This window comes from Penicillium verhagenii (assembly GCF_028828195.1).
Source record: "Penicillium verhagenii strain IBT 33310 chromosome Unknown utg000005l_segment0_segment0, whole genome shotgun sequence".
Taxonomy (NCBI): Eukaryota; Fungi; Ascomycota; class Eurotiomycetes; order Eurotiales; family Aspergillaceae; genus Penicillium; species Penicillium verhagenii.
This window is the reverse complement of record NW_026643169.1, coordinates 2,854,821-2,871,865: the sequence shown is the minus strand read 5'-3', so window position 1 is coordinate 2,871,865 and position 17,045 is coordinate 2,854,821. Positions and strand designations below refer to the sequence as shown.

At 47.0% G+C, this 17,045-nt stretch overlaps 6 protein-coding genes across 6 annotated transcripts; 3 read left to right on the top strand and 3 right to left on the bottom strand.

Annotated features, from left to right (window-relative positions):
- Positions 1-864: 864 nt before the first annotated feature.
- N7466_004593 (alcohol dehydrogenase family protein) lies at positions 865-2,160 on the top strand (the record flags this gene model as incomplete). The annotated part of the gene is made up of 5 exons (XM_057163990.1): positions 865-957; positions 1,020-1,836; positions 1,898-1,949; positions 2,007-2,051; positions 2,103-2,160. The coding sequence occupies 5 exons, from the start codon at positions 865-867 to the stop codon at positions 2,158-2,160; spliced, it is 1,065 nt and encodes a 354-aa protein (XP_057022671.1).
- Positions 2,161-2,434: 274 nt separating this feature from the next.
- Positions 2,435-3,210, top strand: N7466_004592 (putative GPI anchored protein; the record flags this gene model as incomplete). The annotated part of the gene is made up of 3 exons (XM_057163989.1): positions 2,435-2,560; positions 2,619-2,755; positions 2,823-3,210. The coding sequence occupies 3 exons, from the start codon at positions 2,435-2,437 to the stop codon at positions 3,208-3,210; spliced, it is 651 nt and encodes a 216-aa protein (XP_057022670.1).
- Positions 3,211-3,541: 331 nt separating this feature from the next.
- On the bottom strand, positions 3,542-5,714 carry N7466_004591 (glycoside hydrolase family 71 protein; the record flags this gene model as incomplete). The annotated part of the gene is made up of 5 exons (XM_057163988.1): positions 3,542-4,104; positions 4,182-4,639; positions 4,697-4,922; positions 4,985-5,516; positions 5,574-5,714. The coding sequence occupies 5 exons, from the start codon at positions 5,712-5,714 to the stop codon at positions 3,542-3,544; spliced, it is 1,920 nt and encodes a 639-aa protein (XP_057022669.1).
- Positions 5,715-6,738: 1,024 nt separating this feature from the next.
- Positions 6,739-7,262, bottom strand: N7466_004590 (uncharacterized protein; the record flags this gene model as incomplete). The annotated part of the gene is made up of 3 exons (XM_057163987.1): positions 6,739-6,749; positions 6,805-6,872; positions 6,940-7,262. 3 exons carry the CDS (start codon positions 7,260-7,262, stop codon positions 6,739-6,741), a joined length of 402 nt encoding a protein of 133 aa, XP_057022668.1.
- Positions 7,263-10,732: 3,470 nt separating this feature from the next.
- On the top strand, positions 10,733-12,465 carry N7466_004589 (uncharacterized protein; the record flags this gene model as incomplete). The annotated part of the gene is made up of 2 exons (XM_057163986.1): positions 10,733-10,935; positions 10,998-12,465. The coding sequence occupies 2 exons, from the start codon at positions 10,733-10,735 to the stop codon at positions 12,463-12,465; spliced, it is 1,671 nt and encodes a 556-aa protein (XP_057022667.1).
- Positions 12,466-13,709: 1,244 nt separating this feature from the next.
- On the bottom strand, positions 13,710-16,390 carry N7466_004588 (uncharacterized protein; the record flags this gene model as incomplete). Its single annotated transcript, XM_057163985.1, has 2 exons — positions 13,710-14,592; positions 14,661-16,390. 2 exons carry the CDS (start codon positions 16,388-16,390, stop codon positions 13,710-13,712), a joined length of 2,613 nt encoding a protein of 870 aa, XP_057022666.1.
- Positions 16,391-17,045: the final 655 nt, after the last annotated feature.

Genomic DNA, 17,045 nt, shown 5'->3' with positions numbered 1-17,045 from the left:
TTGAGTATATATTTAAAGTAAAGTGAATACCTCTTATAGGGCACTAAGAGAAGTCACATACACTTTGCTTAATAAGAGGTCAACTGGTATTTAAGTCGTTTTGAAGAGGTATTCTCCACTGTTTTCTATTACCGGATACACTCAAGTGCTGGATGTCCCCTAAAGCCATTTTTGCCTACAAAATAAGGTATCGAAATGATGCCTTTGATATCGGGCGGCAAATTCAGTAGACTGGTTAGCGTTCTTAGGGCAGTACTAACGTCTATTTAAGCTTTTACTAATTTCTATAAGAAGCCGCTTATATATGATTGTAAATCTTTGAATTCGAAGATTTTGAGTTCCAAAGCTTAGCAAGCAGGGTTTCAGTTGCCCCCACGGTACCCAGTCTAGCAAGGGAAATATGGAGCTAGTAGGGACATCATGAATTGAACACAACTGTTCACTCCTCTTCCAAGGAATACACATTCTAATATCCGCTGTGTGAATGAATCTCTTAGGTATCAAGAAACCTCTGACGTATCTTTCCAGTCTCTTTGGCATACCACTATGTCCAGTTCAACGGTTGAACCCTTCACTTACCAAGGACGATTTCTAAATCATCACGCTTTGAGTTTAAGATTCATGCGTTCCTTTTAGCCGTCAAAGAATAAAGCTTTTGGATTTTCTCATAGAAAATGGCTTGTCGGGACTTGAGATACCTCCAATTAATTGCATGGGAAACGAACCGAACACAACCGAGGCAAAACCAAGCTGGCCAACCCCTCAAGTTGAACACAACCAAGTCCCACCCCCGCACCCTTTCCTTTCATCACCTAACGCAAATCCTTTGAATCTTAAGAACTTCATATTCGAAGCCTTTTCAGCATGCAGTCCGTGGTTTTCAAAGGTCCTTTGCAGGTCGCTTTGGAGGAGCGTCCACGACCCCAGATCAAAGACTCTACCGACGTGATCGTGAAAGTACGCTACACGGCACTATGTGGGAGGCAAGTTTAAAAAATAAAACTCCTTTCAACTCCAAGAAGAAAAGCCAACGGAATTCTGATTTGTATGGCTATAGTGAGTTGCACGTTTTCCGTGGACACCAACCCTCGGGGACTGGGTTTATTATGGGCCATGAATTCACAGGCGAGGTTTTTGAAATTGGAGACCAAGTCAAGACATTCAAACATGGAGACCGAGTTGTGTCACCTTTCACCATCAGTTGCGGAGACTGCTTCTACTGCGATGGCGGGTTTTCATCGCGCTGTGCTCGGAGTCAGCTCTACGGATCCGCGATATTGGATGGCGGACAGGCCGAATACGTCCGTGTTCCCCTGGCGGATGCCACCTTAGTTCATGCGCCGCCTGCGATCGATGAAAAAAAGCTAGTTTTGATGGCAGATATCTTCCCAACTGGATATTTTGCGGCATCAAACGCTTTCCATTCCCTGAACACCGCGACCATTGAAAAGAGCACTGTTCTTCTCTTTGGATGCGGACCGGTGGGTATTTGCGCTTTGATCAGCGCCTTGGAACATCGACCAAAACATTTGATTGCGATTGACAGCGTGCCATCTCGTCTCCAGTTGGCTGAAAGCTTGGGTGCGGAGCCCTGGAACTACCAGCAAGATGAGCAGGGCTTGAGGGAGCGCGTGAAGGCTTTGACGGATGGCCGCGGCGCAGATGTTGTCATTGAGGTTGTGGGGCACAGTAGTGCATTGCGGATGGGATTCGAGTTGTTGCGCCCATGGGGAGTCCTCTCGAGTGTGGGTGTTCATAATGGCGAAATCCCTTGGACTGGCAATGAAGCTTACGGCAAGAATTTGCGCATCCAAATGGGACGGTGCCCGGTTCGGAGTACGTCTATATGTAGTAACTTGAACCCGCGATTATTGGGGTTACTGACCTTAGTATGTAGGCATATTTGGTGAGGCTATGGAGCTGTTGGCCAAAAAGCAGGATGTACTCAAGTGAGTACTCCATTTCTAAAATTTCCTAGGCCATTCGAATCAACTAACAATATGCAGTTTCATGACGGAGGATATTCGACCTCTCTCTCAGGCCGTGCAGGCGTAAGTACTAATTCTTAGGCGAAAGAAAAAAAAATACTAATTGTTTCACAGTTTCGATGATTTCAATAACATGCGATGTCAGAAGGTGATTTTTGAGGCGGATAAGTAGAAGCCATAGGAAAATAGTGAAGGGTTCAATTCAATCAATGAGATTCAAATCTTCAATTCAGCTGAGTCAACATCCGCTATTCTTTATTAGGGGTTGGTGTCCGCCCAGTTCCCTAAATAGCTGCACTAGACCCTGAATGGACCCTTGGACCCTGAAATCTTGGAACGCCTCGGAAGAAGAGAAAAAACAAAAGAAAAACCCAATCCCCGCAAATAATTCTACCTGTTCTCATCACCCCCTTATCCAATTTCAAATACCCTCCCCCACCAACACCATGTCAATCAGGACTTGCAGCATTCTTCTGGCGACCGTGGGCCTCGTGGCTGCACAGACCAGCGTCGTCTCGATGTTCATCCCCTTCGCCGATCCGCAACCACTGGCTGCCTCAATCGTGGGAAAGGTCCGTATTGATCCACAATGATCGACAGACCCAAACTGATCATTTTCATTGTCTACAGAGCGCCGGTACCACTACCTACAGCATTAATTGCCCTCCCGGAACCGATAGCGACGACTGCGGGATGGGTCCCGGTCTGTGGATGACCGCGGGTCCCACGACCACGAGATATTCCTTGACCGAGCCTGACGTGGACTTGTACGATACCACCTCCTGATTTCCCATGAAATGGACACTGTTGATCGGTCTCTTACATTGATAATAGCTACGATAACATGGACTGCTCCGTGGGTGGCACCACCACTGCTGTCTGCACAGAAGTCGTGAGCGGCACCGGAGCCAATGACCCTGGAACCGACAGCACCACTTACGCGCCAACCGATATCACCCTTCTCCCTGTCACTATCACTGCTGGCCCAGCGACTACAAGTGCCGCGTCCACTGCGACCGAATCGACCGGTTCATCCGACTCAGCGAACACCTCAAGCTCCGACAAGACTGGAAAGACCGGTAGCACCGCGTCAAGCACTTCGGCTGCTGCATCTACCAGTGCTAGCTCTGGTACTAGCACGGGCGGTCTTTCTCGAGTCACTGGTAACCCTGTGGTTGCTTTGGGAGGTGCCGCTGCTGCATTGGTTGCCGCTGTCCTGTAATCTTTCACACGAGAATATTTTCTTTCATGGCGACTGATAGAACAACATGTAATTGTATCTTTGTATTTCCGAATAACCCCAAATTCGAGGCTAGCGCTACTGGGGCATGATAGGTATTTTGTACATCTCCTTATTTGTATATAGTGCTCCTACGCATATCCCTTTTCAGTTTCCAAATTTCAAGTCGTAAAATAATCTCACGAGTAACAACACCTCATGGATCCCGCCAAGTCAGATTAACGCGTGTCCGTCACGATAAGTAAACCCCAGGGCCCATGGTCTCTTCACTTATAAGATCCAACAGTGATCCAAATAAAGATTCCCATCTGTCTCAATGGCTTTGACATGCAGTGGGTGGGCAATATCCATGGCTGCAGGCAAAGCTACAAAGACCAAGGTAGGAGTCATCTTCGCCAGGTAAAGGCCCTCCGCCTGCCCCCGTTGAAGGGGGCATTGGGGCAGGGTTTCCATATTGAGTACATGTGCACGGACCGGGTGGACAATAACCGTATCCGCAACAGAAGTTGCAAAGCCCAACATAATTTCCAGGACCTGTGCCCGCGGTGCAGACAGTTCCTCCCCCTCCACCTCCGCCGCCGCCACCGCCACCAGGACAGACAGTAGTGGTTACAGTCTGGGTGACGGTATTTGTCACACTCACGGTCACAGTCACCGTCCCTGTAATTGGAGGGGAAGTTGTAGGGCAGCCTGAAGTAGTGCATGTCGAAGAGGTACTAGTTGGCGGTAATGAAGTCGATGATGTGGTGGTTGCGGTTGGAGGAATCGTCCCTAAAGAAGGTGTCGGGCGACAAGTGGTTACATGCAAGCCCTGGGAAAAAGCTGCTAGACCGTCGGGCTGTAGAGGATCGCTGAATCCGGGTGGGAGAGTACCAACTATTGAACAAGTTTGTTTGATTAGATATGTTAGAGTTATGAAGGTGCATCAATATCAATATTGTGGGAAATCGTACCATAAGCATTGAAGTTATACAGACCACAGACACATCCGTTGATGATAGGCTTAAGACTCGTTCCAGACAAAACACTCTGTCCGTTACGACTGACTGAGAAAGCCTGCACGCCCACATTCATCGGGACAGCCTGCGCATATGCGCCAGCCGGTGCGTTGTACTGATAAACGCTACCCCCGGAGTTCACCTGAACAGATGCTGGGGACTGGAGTAAGGTCACCACGAAAACAGAGTCTTGCATGGACTGCCATCCGTCCGGTCGGCCGATGAAATAATTCCCGCTACCGTTGTTGGCTGGGACCATGCAGGTATCCGTTGCATCACAGTTGGTGCCGCGTGGGGCTGGTCGATACCAGTACACTAGTTGATCAGCAGTGATATATTGATTTGGCGAGGATGCACCATTCTTGAAAGCGGCAATGAACGGTTTCGAGATTTCCAGCCACCCATCATGGGGCCTTGGGAAGTCAATTAGTTTTAGTTGTTAAACTGTGAGGAATTTGGGTTTCTCTTACATATCATTGACCCATCTCGAGGCTCCATCGTCGGTATGAGGTGATTTCAGTGGCCCTATATAATGGGATTCACCATAATCGTTCCAGGTCACAATCTCGATGAAGCGAGGGCCGAGTTTGAGTACCTGATCCCATCGATTGTACCAGAGCAGATCTGAGGGAAATACCCAATTCTTGCTGTAAGACACCTCTGGTCCAAAATGAGTAGAGAACCATGGAGAGACAGCTAACTCCCAAAGATGTCAGTTAGAATAGAAAAAGGCAAGAAGGGGGGTCTTGAAAACTGACGTGCAACATAAGCCTTTCCTCCTAGAGCGTTAATGTACACACTATCCCCATCTGCAACGGAGACATTGGACCCTGGATCGGGGGCTTTGTTTTTCCCGTTATTTGGCCAAGCCATCCAGTTGAGTAATCCATCGACGGGAGAAATATCTGTCCCATACGATGGGTGGAAGTTGGGCGCGAAGAAAATCGGTCGCCCAGCAGCTGCTCGCAAAGCAGCTACATTTAAACCATCGCCAGAGAATGAAGACACGAAAACCTTGCCATCAACCATCAACTGGGCTGGTTTGCTCGCATACTGGGCAATTTTCTGCCCGATCTGAGAAGCCTGGCCAGTATTCCACCAGTTGAAATCAAATGAAATGAAAACTTTCATATCATTGTTTGCTGCAGACTCGTAAGCGAGCTCCAGCTGTTGATCGGTATAAGGATCCACGCCAATATTCAATGCAAACGCGTCAATTCCAAGCGACTTTGCTCTTTGCATGTCATCGTCAAAGGCAGAGGGGCTACTTCTGTCACTCACAATTCCAATCTAATATGTTTTCGTTAGCATGTTTCAGCAACATCCGAGTCTGGTTCATTGAGATACCATGAAATGTGCAAAGACTAAACGATTTCCGGGCTGGTCCTGCACTCCATTGCTATTATTTGATGATGGCAAACCAGAGGCCGATCCTATCCATGTCCCCAGAACGGAGATGAGAGCGACTAAGATGCTTCGGAGAGCCATGTTACCTAAGTGAGTAGCCCTGAACTTAGGAGATTTGGAGGCAGGCCCATATTGCCATTATGACCTGGGGTACAATTTATATACCCATAGATTGGTCGGACCCCCGGAGCTAACAGTGATCCTGCAACTGCTTCGGAGGGTGATTTTCGCATATGGCAGCTGATGCGAAAAGTGTAACTCTATGCTCGATTTTGAATGCAGAGAGCGTCACATATGAAAGTTCAATACTGGAGTGGGTAATGGAATCCATCCAAAAAGCAAGGTCATTTTGAATAAAAACCCTGGAGCCGACCTATCCTGGATTCACAGAAAAAGGTCGACTACTTTCCAGGTTGACTTGATGAAAAGAGAGCTGGTGCAAGTATGTTCAAAGAGTAACTGGGTCCTTTTAATTCGCCTGGGTACGTAAAATACACCATGCTACCGCGTAGGGGGCGCAAACAGAGTCTCTGTACCAACGAGTCACTAAAACGGTTAAAGTTGTGTAGAGTCACACAGATTGTTAAATCCGAAGTGTTATTCCTTTACCGCCACCTGCTCATCCAGTTTCGGAAAGAAAGCATCGTGTATATTGATCGAAGTGTCAATGAGTGCATAAGAGAACGGCAGGTGCTTTACGGAGAAAAATGCAGGTTTAACACGTGCCGTCGGGTGTTAGGTAGTAACGAGTCGTATAAAGCCCTTAAGAGCAGGAAAAAAAAATCACCGCGTCAGGCGGGGATGGGGTAACCTTCCGACTGCAACCTTATCATGCACGAATATGTCTACTAATTAATCAAACATCTTATTCAATAAATATACGGCAATGCTCAAGAATCCTCGTGTATTGTGATCGATGATAAAGTCAAATAGGTAACATGAGGAGAAGGAATAGTAGAATACATAGAGCATTGGTTAGTCAAACATGGAGATCGTGACGCATGATAATGGTACATAAGAGTTAAGGCTGGTGATAGTACGGCAAGGAGAGATATTAATCCCGATCCTGGGGTTGATCTCTCCTTTGACTGATTTGGGTATAGTTCTACATGTGGCCTGGCTTGTCTGTAAGCTTTTGTATAGAACAGTTGTGGAAATCCTAACGACTTACGGCCCAAAGGCTTCGCTCGCTTGGAAATGGACTTGGCTTGGTCGTGTTTGATTTTAGCAAGTCGAGCTCTACAGGAAGAACTTATGTCAGTGACACTGCAATCTATGAGTAGTAGTATGCAACATTGTTTCTTACTCCTCAGAAGCCTCACGCTCAAGGCGTTTAACGTGATCTCGAGCCTCCTTCACAGCCCTTCTGGACAGAATCAAAGCTCTATCAGCCTCTTGCTCTGCGGTCTCCGCGCGAAGGACCTGCTCTCGTGCGGTTTGAATTGATGGATCTTCGGGCGTGCGGTGCAGAATGCTTCGTCGGCGATGGCTCCCCGCCGAAGATTCCGACCTAGACGAAAAAGACGAGCGGGAAGATTCCTTGTGACCAGCAGAGGAGTGGGTCAGGATGGATGAGCGAGGACTGGAAGAAGAGGCACTAGCGGTGGAATCGCGTGAAAAGAGAGGCATGGCTGATGGCTAATACGCTGGTTGGATATAGTTGGCTTGTGTTGGAGATTATATTGACTGAGTATGGAGTATTGTAATTTGAAAGAAGTATGTATATGTAAATCGATCCACCTTTGTGGGTCGGATGTGGAGTGTTTCCTTTGAAAGTTGAGATGGACTTTTGACATTCCTAACGAGGACAACATCGCCTCCATTTTAAATCAAAGACCCAATTGCTCAATTGATGAGGGGTGAGTCTGACGTCAAGTTTGTTGATGCAAAAAATTAAAGATCGACATATCTCTTACCTTATTGTATGGCATGACGTCAAAAGCAAAATCTAAACAGATTAAGCCTGCCAGCGAAAAAGACTAACACATTCCATGGATGGCTTTCCCAATTCCTCCTCATTAACAGTACGGTGTGAACAACCTTGGAAATATTCAGGCCTTTGCTGTGGGACAAAAAGGAAAATGTGATATTCCAACATCTGAATCCGCATATGTAAATCCGCAAATCTCTCTGGTCATAATCTGTGTCATTGCGTCACACTAGGCAACCCGTGTCTTTCAACTCAATCAGCTGTCCAGGAACATAATGTACCTGCACGATGAGCGAAGTGTCCCAGACCCCCAGAAAAGATAAGGTGTGCCACGGATTTCAAAAGACTCGTTTCAGGGGCAAATCAATGTGATGCATGCCTACTGCCTGATGCGTCATTTCGACGGTCGGCTGGAGAGAGTGATTTGATTTGACCACGACCAACGCCACTATTCCTCTGACGTTGAATAGCTTATCGACAGCACCGGTGATCATTGGATCACATTTTGGGAGACAGTGAGAAAACAAAAGAAAAGGGGTCTGAGCCTTCAAATGACGACCATCTCCAAGGCCATACATGTATGTACTGTGGTATTCTTAAGGACGGAAGGCCAATCATTTGTTGCACGGGAAAAAGCACCTGACCTCCTGGACCTGTGGCCTGAAATGCCAGGCTTCAAGGCTTTACCTTTAAAAAAGGTCACGTGTCCCTCGAAGTGTAATTTGGACAACCAGTGGGACCAACTTCGTCTCCACCCCGGTGGCTTGTACGGAGTACCGTGTACGCGAATGTGATGACAACGGCAGATGTGGTTGTGGCTATGGGTACGTATGTGTTTTCGGTGTGTCGTCTTTTAATGGGGCAATCTCGTGAACTCTACCATGTCCTCTTGGGGTTGCTTCCGGGTAAACTCTTTATTTGTACTGCAGTTGGAAAACGCCATGGCGCATGAGCAACATTAGGCAAAAATGTTTCCTGGGGCTCAGGATGCCCCGCATTAACACGAAACCAGCGTTGCGAAGTGGCGATACCTCCAGATTTCTGGATACCTGTCATGATTGTCCACCGGAGAAGTTCCATTACTTGAAAATTTGAAGTGGTGCTCCGTACCAATGTCTCAGAATCTACTCCATGGAGATTGTTTTGGAATTGTTTTTCATTTGGACAAACGAGCGGGGATTGAAATGTGGCCCGTGGGTCAAATTGAAGCTATCGAAAACACCAGTGACACTACCAGCGAGGCAAAAGCAGATACATAATTTGCTTGGGTACTAGGCAGGTTCGGATTTGCACACGTGGTATGCGTACGAAAATATGAAAAAGCTAGGCAGACCAAAGATCAACATGAGAGAAAATGTACGGATATGTGCTCCGTAGGCAACTTCCATAAAAGGAAAGCTCTATCAGACACGGAGGGCATTGACCAACGGTCCGAAACAAAGTTCATTGACGGGATGATTAAAGTGTGTCTGTTTCCTAGGGGGGAAACGGGAAAGACCCTGATTGAACAAATTGAAAGATTTCAATGTTCCATTAAATGGTTGTAGTAATGCCAAGCAACTTTCCCTCGGTCCTGATCTCCCTTTTTTGCTCGACCCCCCTTCTAGAGTTTTCTAGATTGTCAGGCACAGGCACACAGATCAGATGGATGAGATTTCGCATCTAACCCCCTTTTTTGTTCTCTCTTTGTTCTTGCCACTTCTTTTTTTTTTGCCTCTTTTTTGATCTACGGATTGAAATTTCGCTCTAACAAATCAAAACTAGTCCGTTTTGTTTTAGATTCGTTTCAATATTAAATACTTCGGTATGAAGTAGCCTTGTTCATACAGAGTATGCTTAATGGAATCCCCGCTCTCCCCACTGTCCCCTATCTCCTGGAGCCTTGGCTCGTTTTAGCGGCCGAAGGATTAAGAAAACTCTGAAGTTAATGTGGAGCCGCGTGGATAATCTGTTCTCAAGGCGCCCTATTAATACTCATCATCCGAATACGCAGGAGTAAGGGGTATGGGTAGTGGGGTTCTACTCCGTAACCCCTGATCAATTCGACGCGCACAGTACTAGATAAACGAAAATGGTGAGACATGTTGCTAAAAATGGATACCATTGACGGTTGCCCGCCTGACATGCCAATGGGTGGCACTGATGGAGCAATAGGTACGTTGGGTACGTTGGGTTTTTAGGGTGTGAAGTAGTTAGGCAATTAATACGAGTACGTTTTCACACATTTCCATTGGTGAGACAATTGTAGCCGAGCATGGGGGTAAGGGTGGAGACCACTTTGTTCCAGTCAAGTGGCCCCTTCTGGGCCTCACCAGGGGCGGCACGTCAAAATGGGACTAAACAAGTGCTAATGCTAACCAAAGTAGCGCAGGCGAAAGCCAAGGGAATTGCGTTCGCACGTGCCAGGACCCACGGTAGCGGCAAACGCTAAAACTAGCCTTTTCTGCGGAGTCAATTTACTTTAATTGTGGATTTGCCCCTAAAGAAACTTTAAAATAGAGTGGCCCAGTGGCCCTCAGTAGCCACACAGTACCACTCGTTCTACACCGTCATGTAGTAATAGGTGTCCTCTCAAGCCTCCTTGAGCCACAGATTACACTGGGCCAGGTCACGTGCAATCACAGATCGGCCGCGCGTATAACCCGTTAGCGTCGCTAATTTCATCCTCGTTGCCTATTACTCGTCCACAGTCGTCCAGGTCCCCGTATTCGCATCCATCCTTCCTCATTTCCACAACGGGTATCTACCACGTTTATCTAATTGAGCCTTTCGTTTACACAGCCCCCCTTTTTAAACCCACGGATGGAAATGAAGGGGGTCTATCCTATTACCCTATGGCGCTAAATTCTAGGTAGCAGAATAGATGTACACTTGCGATGCTGTCCCAATCACTAGCCTTCCATGCAATTCCAAAAAGGGAAAAAAAGAAAATACATTTAAGGAAGTACCTACGATTCCAACCATTTGAAATAGTCACGTTATAGTGTTCTGTATATCTTCTCTGGTTCTTGACATTTGTTTTCCATGCTCGTTTGAAGTTTCTTTCACTATCAAATATCAAGCTTGAGACGCACCCTATACTCTCAACACCGTACGTAGAAGACGTCTTGCAAGCTTTGGAGAATCTCCATCTTTATCCTATTTACTCCTTCCTCTTGCTACTGCTCAAATGAGTAAGATGGCCACCCTCGCTAGGGCGAGGGACAATGTCTTGTCCAGGCGCGAGATTGAAGGCATGATTGCCTCAAAGAACATCATTATCATTGTCGATGACAAGGTACTCAAATTGGATGCTTGGGTCAAATTCCACCCTGGAGGCGACTTGGCCATCCAGCATATGATTGGCAAAGATGCCACAGATGAAGTCAATGCGTGAGTCCTACATCTCTCTTGAATACTAATCAATTACTTATACTCATGCTGACCGTCCAAAGTCTACATTCACCAGAAGCCCGCCAACAAATGAGCAAGTTTCAAATTGGTCGCATCGAAGGGCGATGGAGGAACTTTCTCCCTCCCATTCAGGGAGGCACTTTCCGTCCATACTGCGAGGAAGAATTCGAGCGCCCATCAACCCCCCTGTCCACCGATGAATCAGCTCCACCTTCTCCCATTTTCGAAGCTACGTTAGACACATCCGGCTTGCGACGCAGATTGTCAGTATCGACCGTGGCATCTGCCGTCAGCTCTATCCCCCCACTAGACACAGAAGCGCGAACACTGGTGGTAGATGCTCGAACCCAAGAAGAGATCAAGTTGGATGAGTCCAAATATCCGTCCCTCGACGCTGAAGATCAGGAGAACATCGTCCAGAAATATCGCCAGCTCAACGAGCGCATTCGTGCCGCCGGACTTTACAACTGTAACTACTACGCCTACGCAGTTGAGATCTGCAGATACTCACTCTTTTTTGGTCTTTTCGTCTTCTTCTTGAAGAAGCACTGGTTCTGCTTGTCTGGTTTCTTCCTGGGTTGCTTCTGGCACCAGTTAGTCTTCTCTGCTCATGATGCTGGCCATATGGGTATCACACATGACTTCCAGACCGATACTGTTATTGGCATGGTTATTGCCAACCACTTGGGTGGGCTGAGTCTTGGTTGGTGGAAGCGCAGCCACAACGTTCACCACATCGTCACCAATGCGCCCGAGCACGACCCCGATATTGAACTTATGCCCTTCTTCGCCTTGTCGCACCGATTTTTCGACAGTCTATACAGCACATACCACGATCGGGTCATGGCATTTGATGCGGTCGCCAAATTCACTGTTAAATACCAACACTACATGTATTACCCTATCCTTCTTTTCGGTCGCTTCAACCTCTACTTCTTGAGCTGGGAGCACATCTACCTTGGACTTGGCCCTAAGAACGGTGCCGGCTGGTGGCACCGCTGGTTTGAACTCTCTGGCCAGATTTTCTTCTGGATCTGGTTCGGCTATGGCGTTGTTTGGTCTAGTATCCCGGATTGGTATAGTCGGGTCGCCTTCGTCCTCATTTCTCACATGGTTACTGCACCGCTCCATGTACAAATCACTCTTTCTCACTATGCTATGTCGACTGCCGATCTTGGTCCTCATGAGTCTTTCCCTCAGAAGATGCTGCGCACAACCATGGACGTGGATTGCCCCGAATGGTTGGACTTCTTCCACGGTGGTCTTCAATTCCAGGCGATTCACCACTTGTACCCTCGCATTCCTCGTCATAACTTGCGCAAGACGCAACAGTTTGTGCGGGAGTTCTGCGAAGATGTCAAGATTCCCTATGCCGTCTTTACTTTCTACGATGGCAATAAGGAGGTCATCGGTCGACTTGGCGATATTGCCAAGCAGGCGAGAATATTGCAGGAATGCCAGAAGGCATGTGCGGAACAAGGTGTCTTTGCGGATCACCACTCGCACTGATTTTGATGTTGGTGTTACAAGATAGTTTTCAATATACCCTTTAGAGATACATAGAGTTCGCGATTTGTCAATTTCATCATTTCCAATTGGACCCCATTATCCGCCCTGATCAACCTTGTCCATCCATTGCATTCCTATATAGTACTTGACGATTCTAGTCTTTTTTGGAAACTCCTTTTGAACATTTGAGCCCTTGGAAATTTATACCTAGGCTTTCGTCAGGTACACCTGGGCACTACCAGTCTCAAGTACACCCGTGGACAATTTCCAACCTTGCCCACATGCAGGTGGTTCCAATTGAAGGTTTATCCATCTTGAGGTAATGGATGTATTGATGCAGCCCGAGTAACCTTGTTCCATTCAGATGTCCACGGTTTGAGCCTGCACTTAAGGGTCTACATGCATGTGTAGCTGACTTCGGAAGGATCATTTCCTTTGTACATGGGAAACCCTCCAGGCTCCGGGTATATATTTGCGACACCCACCACTTCAAACCTTTGCATCTGACATCTCGAATTCGAAAAGGCAAATTAGCCGTGGATTTTAAACTTTTTTTTGGCTTGTGCTTGAAGTTCAAAAATATTCCAATGAATTCTAAAAGAGTAAGTAGTTCATCGCCTACATGAAGCAAGTCGGCCAAAGGTTATCCTAGTCCATGCCCAAGTCTTTCACATCAATACGAGTGTGCAGCCTCTTATATCTAAGTTCCTGCGTCTTAATAATGACTAAGCATCATTGGTCTAGTGGTAGAATTCGTCGTTGCCATCGACGAGGCCCGTGTTCGATTCACGGATGATGCAAGCATTTATTTTTGCTTTTTTTTCTCTTTTCTCATTTTCTTTGCGATATAGCCCACATCCTCTTATTTCTTAATTCCTCCGTCTCAATAATGACTAAGCATCATTGGTCTAGTGGTAGAATTCGTCGTTGCCATCGACGAGGCCCGTGTTCGATTCACGGATGATGCACGCATTTTCTTTTTGCTTTTGCATTTTTTGCCCTGGATGTTCCAGTTGACAGACAGTTGCTCATTTTTAGTAAGAACCCCCTCAAGGCCTGGGCTCTTGGATTGCGCAAATATACATAGCTGACCCTCAAGAGTTAAAGCCTGAATTTGATTGCACATGTGTATGTAGAAGAAAACCTCCATATGCATCTAAATCATCATGCAGGCCAATTTCAATGTTCGGAAATATTTACGGAATGTTATATTATTCTTCGCTTCCAAGTGTGTGAAACCAGGGTTAATAATACATGCGGTCCAACTGCGGTGTTTGGACTTCCTTCGAGGTCAGTGAGCAGTGCCCATAACTAGTTTGCACAGCTGCCAGCCCTATTTCACCAATCGTTGACGATTCTGTCTGTTCCCCAGATGAACCATCATGGCTCCATTCTCCATCTCCAAGAATGTTGTCTGGTCGATCCACCTCTCCCCACATAAGAGGTCTATATGCCGCATAAATGTCGTCTGGAGGGGGATGGCAAGATGCGCTGATAGCCGCACTGCAATGCGCCACAAGCGGTGCATGCGTCTTGAACCTCTTCAATCCAAGTGAGACGAGTACTATCCACCCCAGCAACAACAGTAGAGAAGCAATGAAGGCCGGCAGCGCCGAGAAACACCAGCCTTGCACAGAACTGTAGTCGGCCTTCACGTTGTGGACATCGTAGCCCTGTACGTTCACGAAGAAAAAGCTTTCAGAGACCATCCAGTGGGTCAGAGCAAAGAATATCAGATTTGGGACCCCATATCGGTAAGGCAAGGTGAGATAAAATGTTGAGCGTTGGTCGCCTTGGGGTTTGGATACGCGCAGTGGTCGCCGCTGGAAGGCGTTCCGGTCCCATTCGGCTGCTCCAAGCATGCACGTGAGCAAGCCGTTGGTGAGGAAGTATATGATGGACAGGAAGAATTGCGGCGAATTGGATATCAAGATCAAGAACATGGTGTTACTCAAGACCAAGCTCCCAGCTTCGCTCATATCCTCTAATGTGTCTGTGTTGACTGATCCGAATCCCAGGCTCCAGATATCGGCGAAGAAGGTGGATACTGATCCCTCTTGCGCTGCATCAGTCACGATGGCGCCGAGAATAAATATGAAAGTAAAGTACACTTCGCAGAAAATAAAGCTAAGCAGAGAGGCATATTAGAGTCAGGCTGGACTGAAGATTGCGGCTGGGGGAAGAGACAGGCTTACACAATGGAAGTGACCGTCCAGCGTCGCCAGGTTGCTGCTTGACACCAACGCTTCTTTTTGGGGCAAATTAATCTCGGATGTACCGTCGACGATACAAGGTTCGTTGAATCGGGATTGTTATCCCGCAAAAGAATATCCATATCTTTCGGGGGATCGGAGTTTCGCCTCGAAGAAAAAAAATGTGCAAAATTGAACGTTCTTATGGGTCTACTCCATATCTCTGACCCTTTCATAACATCAACACGCGATAACAGACAGCGGTTCTTTGTCGTGGGATCAGGGCTAACGAGAAAGGAAGCCACGGAATCCCCGACAGTGAAGAAGATACCCGTGCGGCTCATTCGAGCCGCGAGGACCATGCAAATTACTTTCACAACGTTGCAACCAACGACTGTGATAGCAATAGGAGGACTGAAGAAAATCTGGCACCGCTCGGTCGCTGATTTGTACTTGCAGCCGGTCACTGGGAAGCTGAGATCATATCCCGGATTACTGTGATGTCCTGCAAAGTGGAAAGTAATATCGGCCGCCCAGGTACTGTTTTCCCAATGTGACTTGGTGTTGAGATAAGTCTGCAAGGACGTGGCAGACGGGTTGTTCTGGCTCAAATAATTCCCGAGAACAACCAGGTCGTCTGCAATCACAGATTTATTCTCATTGATATAGATGTCGAGAACGTCATCAATAGAAGAGAAGTTGCGCCCATCTGGTGCTTTGAAATCCCAGGTGCGATAGCTCCAGAATTCTGCAGTAACATTCCAAGTTCCATTCGTGGCAAATTGCTTGATTTCAGAAATGGCAGAGTAGGCGTCATAATCACTGATATCATCAGCTGGCCCATACATACTGCTCACGTTTTGGAGGTACTGTCGTTCTGCAGTCAGTATGACTGTGCCGAGATTTGTGTTGTACTTGTTGTTGAAAGCCGTATCATATTGTTCAACACAGTCCGACAATGTCGTATTATAAAATGTGCCGTCAAAGATTTCAGCGTGTATCTTGACTGCGCTGATTCCAATGGCGTCATAAAAGGCCGACCGGGCCACCTTATCTTCAACTAGCGATTCGGATGAAGACAGGTCGTCAGGAACGATCAAGAGACCATAGTCCAAGTCCGAGATTGATCGGAACACAACCGAGTTATAAAGCATATGAATAGGAACAGAGCTGAGCAGTAAAAGCCCCCAGAGAGTGCGGCGTTTCCAGTTCATGACTCCAAGGTTGCGAATGCTAAATGTCCCAATATCAAGCCATTTGTGCTTCTGATGAGCAAGTTCAACATCGGCACGAGATGGTGCCCCCAAACACTGCATCGTGTAATTGCTCACGCCCAGTAGCACCGTGCTCAGAACGTTAATCATAAGATGTAGCACGGTAGCCATTCTGTTCGACACATTGCAACTCCCCTGGTAAAGCTCGACCATCTCGAATTGACCTTTGTTGGCCTTTTTGGAGTATCCAATTCCAAATGCCACCAGGGCCAAGATAATATTCAAGAAGAGGACAGCGCCGGCTATCCATGGACATGCTCGCATCTTTCCCCATTCGTCCCTCCTTGGCGTAAATGGGAGACATGGCAACTTCCAAGCGTCACGTTGGCGTTGTGTCCAATATGCGTTCTTACCCAAATCTGAATAGACAGGGCTCCGGCTCCGGCTATGGCTCCATGGCGTGGAAAGCCGGTAATTTCTCAACTGCTTGGTGAGATTTTTGACGAAGTTCGCACTCATTGTAATCCCACTTCAGAGCGATGAGCCTGTCAACCTTGGTACACCCCGGCCCCTTTTCCATGCTACCAAGCAAATGTATGTATGTTTGGGGAGATTCTGTTGGAGACCAACGGCAAGCTTGCATCTATGATGTTGATTGGCTCACAGAAATTTTGAAAATCTGCAGGTAGTCATTGGAATGTCGTTAATACAAACTCATTTGAAAAAAATCTACCGATTCACGGAGTCGAGAAAATTCCGTGGATCAACAAATGGGGAAGCTTAATCTTGTACGCGCGGCGTGATGAGCCTATTTGGTATTAACGTGAAGTTTAGCTATCTAAATTCTCCACCTCAGCTCCTCATCGCCATTAAAAAGTCGATAGATCAAGACTTGGAATTCTTGTTGCCTAAAAGCTTCAAACTCTTCGCTTCCTATTTGGGACTAGTACACTCCGCTTATCCAGTGATAGCTCGGCTTTTTTGTTTTGAGGATTTGAAACATCTACGGAGTACTCCGTACGTACGGAGTATGGAGACACAAGTTTCAGTCTAGCTACTAACTCTGTCTATTTTAATCGCTGATAGTATAGTTGACGCTTGCCCGCTCAATGTTTAGTACGGAGTATAGGGAGATTCACAACACCCGGCACGAACTTCTTCAGATAGCCCCACT